This window comes from Orycteropus afer, unplaced genomic scaffold, assembly GCF_000298275.1.
Source record: "Orycteropus afer afer isolate SDZICR_OR568_19922 unplaced genomic scaffold, OryAfe1.0 scaffold00069, whole genome shotgun sequence".
Taxonomy (NCBI): Eukaryota; Metazoa; Chordata; class Mammalia; order Tubulidentata; family Orycteropodidae; genus Orycteropus; species Orycteropus afer.
The window spans coordinates 4,133,130-4,139,067 of NW_006921656.1; the positions used below are offsets into that span (position 1 = coordinate 4,133,130).

At 46.9% G+C, this 5,938-nt stretch overlaps 1 protein-coding gene across 1 annotated transcript in view; it reads left to right on the top strand.

The window, feature by feature from the left end:
- The window catches only part of FAM135B (family with sequence similarity 135 member B), a 171,398-nt gene that overhangs the window by 141,580 nt on the left and 23,880 nt on the right, over positions 1 to 5,938 (top strand). The window contains exon 11 of the mRNA XM_007940571.1: positions 5,555 to 5,709. Within this exon, the coding sequence (XP_007938762.1) occupies positions 5,555 to 5,709 (155 nt within the window). The remainder of the gene's footprint in view (positions 1 to 5,554; positions 5,710 to 5,938) is intronic.

Sequence of the window (5,938 nt, forward strand, 5' to 3'; positions counted from 1 at the left end):
GCTGAATTTCCCACCACCGTAAAGGCACATTCACTACTTCCTAAGCAATGACTCCCCTGTCCCCCGTCCCAGCCCTGGTAACCACTAATAGAGCTCTGGTCCTATTCTGGAAACTTCACAGTTTCCTTTCCTGTTCATCTCGGGCTGAGGAGGAGACAAGTCGGCTGCCTCTGTTCTCTGCATTCCCCTGCAGGCTCAAGAGTCAGGCAAATTGCAGGGGCTGGAGCTGGCAGGGGCAGAGGAGGCCAGCAGCCTCAGCTTTCCGCTGCTGGATGTTGTTATGGCTCCAAGGGCCAGAGTCAAGACTTGTGGATCTATGAAGACCTCTGTGCAGAGTCCTCTTTACAAAATGATTTAACAACAGGTGGTATGGCCACAAGCTATGTCAGAAAAAACAAAACAAACAAACAAACAACAACAACAACAAAAAAAAAAAACCACAAAACTCCCCAGGGACCTGCAGTAGCTAGGAAATGCATTTAGCATAAGAATTAAGCCTGAAATGCTAAATTAGGAGGACTGGTGAATTTCTAAGTTTGCCTTCCTGCAGATAAAATTAAACCTCTCAAGAAAGTTAGCCAAGGGGTTGAGGAGAGATGGAGGACATCCTCTCCTGCAGAGTTCCCTGATGGCGAGAGCAGAGCTTCTTCCCAGATGTGTGGCCTCGGCTGCACAGGTCCCAGTGTGTCTGTGTGTAGGTCCACCTCCACTAAGAGATGTGGATGGCCAGCTTCAAGATGTAGATACACTAGAGCTTCTTCCATCATTCAGAACAGCCTGGGAGATCCTGCCACCCTCGTCTTCTTAACTTTATGTTCTCCCCACTCTTCATTCTGTTCATAAAGTACAATGATATTTACACTTGTCCCATGGACTGTTATAGTGACAGGGACACCAAGGAGAAAGATTTGCATGTTAAAATCAAGGCTTTGACTGGTTCATTTCAGTTTGACCCTCTGCTGATAATTGGCATTTCTACCCCAGATACACTGAATCACAATCTATAGCGGATCTTGTTAAGATGTGGTTTCTGATTCAGTATAGCTGGTGTGGAAATGCATATTGTCATGAACCTGTTTGGAGTCCTGGTTAAAATTGCTTGTCTAGAAATATCTTGAGTCTTTCATACGCTCATTGACTTGTTTATGCGTTCATTCACTCCCGTCCCAGCTACAGCTGCCTGTTGATATTTCCCCAAACTAAAATCAGAATGGTAATCTCACAGATCTAAATAGGATCTTGAGGGCCACCAAACAAAAAATTACAAATCAGGACTACTGTGTGACATCTGCTTCCCAAGGGCCCGACAAAAATGCGTTTAGATAGATGGCTTGGGACCATGGTCTCAGGGGATAGCAAGCTCAATCGGCATAACATACTACACAAAAACATTGTTCCACCTCCTACTTTGGAGAGTAGTGACTAGGGTCTTAAAAACTTGCAAGAAGCTATCTAGATTCAACAATGAATCTCTCCTCATCCAGAGCAAATAATAATGAAAAAAAAACAAAGATGCATGAAAACAATTAGTCCAAGGGACTGGTAGACCATGGAAAGCTCAGCCTATATGACCATGAGACCAGAAGAACTAGATGGTGCCCCGCTACCACTGTCAACCACTTGGAGGGGGTCAGTGCAGGAGATCCTGGATAGAATGGGAGAACAGTGTAGAACAAAATTCAAAATCGTAAAAAAAGGTCAGGTTTGCTGCTCTGATAGAGCCTAGTGAGACCTCTGAGACTATGACCCCTAGTTCCCCTTCGGATCTGGAATTGAACTCACTCTTGTGGCTTCCAGCCAAACAAGGGCTGAACATTTACATCAGGTAGATACACTACTTAGAGTGATCAACAATGGGAGTATTTGCACAGGGAGATAGCTCAGGAGGCAGGAGTGCATGGGAGGGAAGGACAAAGGGAAGAGGTGACTACGGGGAGGAAGTGGGAAGAGAGCTGTTACATTGTGGGGAATTGCAGTCAATGTCATGAGACATGTGTGTTAACTGCTGTGTGGAAAAGGAATTTTCTCTGTAAACTTTCGCCTAAATCACAGTAATTTTTTTTTTTTTTTTTTTAAGTGTTTAGATGGCTGGGCCATAGTCATGTTCTAAAGGAACGTGAGCATACATAAGGGTGGCAGACATATAAGAAACCACTGTCCTGGAAGGGAGTCTTGGGAGCACAACAGTTAAGTGCTCAGCTGCTAACTGAAAGGTTGGCAGCTCGAACCCACCCAGCAGCTCCGTGGGAGAACGACCTGGCAATCTAATTCCATAAAGATGACAGCCTAAGCAACACTCTAGGGCAGTTCTACTCTGTCATGTGGGGTCACCATGAGTTGAGGTTGGCTTGACCACACATAATAACAGCAGCCACCCTCCTGGAAGTCCTATGGTAGGACACCAGCCACTTGTACAAAGTGAGAATGACAGAGTGTTTGGATGGCTTGGCTTTAAAACCCTGGTCTTTCAGTTACTTGTAGTGAGGACTTTAATTTTCCTTCCTTTATTTTTAGCCTCACCTAATCTTAGTCTTTTTATCAATAAAATGGGAAAGATAAGAGTGTTGAGATCAAATGGGACAATGGATGCATATGTATCCTGGTGTGTTCAGTGCCCACCAGACTTTCTGCTCAGAAAACGTTAGATGATGGCGATGATGATGATGATGAATTAAACAAACGTTTATAATGCACTCTAACACTGAGGAACAAGGCAACAACTCTGTCCCCATGTGCGACTCATTCTAGTGGAGAAATGATGTAAATTACCGCATTTCAGGTAGTGATGGGAGAAGACTAATAAAGCAGGGGAAGGCCGTAGAGAAGGGGTGTGGCCAGTGCCATGTTCAGTGTTGAGTAACCAGCTCTCAGGAAAGTAAAAACAAACGGAGCTCTGGCTTGGAGTGTTCACCAGTGTTACTGGCATCAGGGCTCCCTCCGTGGCTGGTTTCAGACTGCCAGTGTGATGTCACTGAGCACAGAGTTGGGACAACATGTGCACAGTCCGCTCTTGAGAGTCAGTTGGAACTGGCTCCGACACAGCACTGGGGGGGTGGGTAAGGGCTGTTGTAGCCATCGTGATCAGAGAAAGTCTTTTTCATGACATGACATAAAAACAGGGACTTGGTGTACAGCAGGCCATGGGGAGACTTATTTGGCAGAGGGAATAGCTGGTGTAAAGACCCTCACAGGAAAACACAAGGTGTAGCTACACCGGCCAGAAAGCCAGCGTAGCTACGTGGAGTGAGCACGTTGGAGAAGGGAGGGAGGGAGGGGCTGAGGGGTAGGCAGTGCCCAGCTCATGCGGCCCATAAGGGCCAGGATAAACATAATAATTATGATTTATTGTCACTACTACTATTTTACTGGAAAGTTTGTATGGTGGAAAGACCTTGGCATTTCAAATCTCGTATATTTAATTTGAAATCTCGATTCTGTTAATTCTAATACCAGTGACATCTAATTAATTACTGGACCTCTCAGAGCTTCATTCTCTCAGCTGAAACTCAAGGAGACTCATCAACAACAAATATCTATTTATTGTCGACTATGTGCAACAGCACACAACAAAAACAGCAACAACAACAATGTGCTGGACACTGTTCGGGGTGTCAAATTCAGCAGTGAAAGACGTAGACAAATTCCATATCTTATCTTATGGACTTTATAGTCTCATGATGGAAAACAAACAAATAAGTATGATAAGCCGTGATATACTAGGGGGAATTATAGAGCAGGGTGAGAGGCACAGAGCTGCTATTTAATAGAATTGTCAGGGACAGCATTTCTGAGAAGGTGATGTTTGAGCAGGGACCTGAACCTGGTGAGAGACGAGTGCTTCACATATCTAGGAGCATAGCATTTATCCTGCAGAGTTATTCAAGATATTGTAGCATTTTATAATCATGTAGTTAGTTACATATCTATATTGAAGAACCCTGGCGTGCAGTGAGTGGTTCAGCCCTCAGCTTCCCTCTCTTGGTCAGATGTTGGCAGTTTGAACCCAGGGCTCTGCTGGAGAAAGGCCTGATGGCCTGCTCCTGTGAAGGTGACAGTTTAGAAAAGCCTCCGGGCGGTTTTCCTTGGTCCCATGGGGTCGCTGTGAGTCAGAAAGACCTCAGCATCAACAACATACCTCTGCATCTAGTCATACGTGTACACACAGGACAGGCCTACAGCTAGCCACTGATCAGGGAGACACCAGTGGGTCTGGGGCAGTGGGGAGGGAGGCAGGTGAGGAGTTACTGCTCACAGATGGCAGGGGCGGAGGATCCTGCAGGGCCGTGGGGAGTTAGTCCACAATTCAGCGTCTCTTCCCAATGACAATGACCTAGACTCCAATTCCTTCTCCACAGCCTCACTTCAGCCTCCTTAATCCACATCAAAGTTTTCTCCTTTAAATATTGTTTTTCCCTCCCAATTGACCTCTCTCATCCTATCCTGCTTTCTTCCCCACAGTCATCCTACCACACACTTATGCGCATACATACACATGCATACTCATGTATGCAGCAACACCTTCACATAGTATTCATGCTCACCTACACAATACACATAATACGCACGTCACACATACATACAACACTAATGCACGTGCATGCCCATATACATGTAAACATGAATGCACACATGTGCATATGCTCCAGCACACACCCCACACGTGTAAACACACAGACTCACTCTGGTCAGTGTTATCTCATGAAACACAGACTTGATATGGCGCATTCTGACTCACTGGCCTCCAGTCTTCACTGTCACCCACATAGGATATCGAGACTCAGCAAGCTTCTCAAGAGCTTCACACCCCAACCACCAACAGTCCTCATTGTCATATCCTACAGCCACCCCTGAGAATCTGGGCTTACGCGACATTTCCCATCTCCCAACACACACCATGTTGATTCACCCATCCATTGCACTAGTATTTATTCCTGGTCCACTGTATGCTGGGCATTATTCAAGGCTCCTGGGATGCATCAGTGAACAAAAGAGAGAACACGTGGGGGAGACAGAGGCTGAGCAGCAGGCAGTAGAGATCAGTGAGTTGTATGCTGGAAGGTGATCATGTTGCAGGAAAGATCGAGTAAGATGGAGGGGTGGAGAGTACTGGTGGCTGCAGGGAAGCGGGACAGATTGTAGTGCTTCTTCCTTGGTCTCTGCCATGGCCTCGTGCTTCAGCTAACACAGTCCATGTCCTCTGCAACCGTAGTACCTCCACGCGTTCCAGACACAGGCACGGTGTGGCTTTGAGGGCTGGGGCAGCTGGCTGAGGGAGAGGAAGTGCAGATGAGCCTCCTCATGCTTCAGCTGAGACAAGCCCTGCCCTTTGCAGCTGTAGTACCTCGGCCAGTTTGAGACACAAGCAGATGTTGGTTCTGAGGGCCAGGGTAGGTGAGTGGAGTAGAGGGAAGCATGACGGACAGAGAGGTGGCAAGATTGTCTGCATGTCTTTCTGGGATGTTCTGAATGTTTTCTTGGGACTGGAGGAGTGACATCATAATTTTTAAATGCTTAAATCTTCCCACAATGCTCACCTGGTTCGGTGTGCTCCCAGCATACAGACCCACAGCCAGCTATCCCTGGATGTCCGGAATTCAGAGTACCTGGCCAGCATGCCCCCGCTGCCCGCGGAGTGCGTGGACATCGACGGTGACTGGAGCACCCTGCCCGTCATCTTCGAGGACCGTTACGTGGACTGCCCTGCCACAGGTGGGCCTTTTCACACACTGGGACCCAAATTCCCATCTCACCAGAGGGAAGGAATGTCAGAGGAAGAGCTCTCCTTATCTCAAATATGCAATTCATATGCTAAGTCATTTCTATCTGAATTTTAATGGCATTCAGTGCAAACCCCCAGAAAGTGCCCATTTTATGCCAGGAGTCTGGCAGTAGCCTTGAGCAATGGGGCTCCATAAATGGCTGGCTGGATGGGTGTATG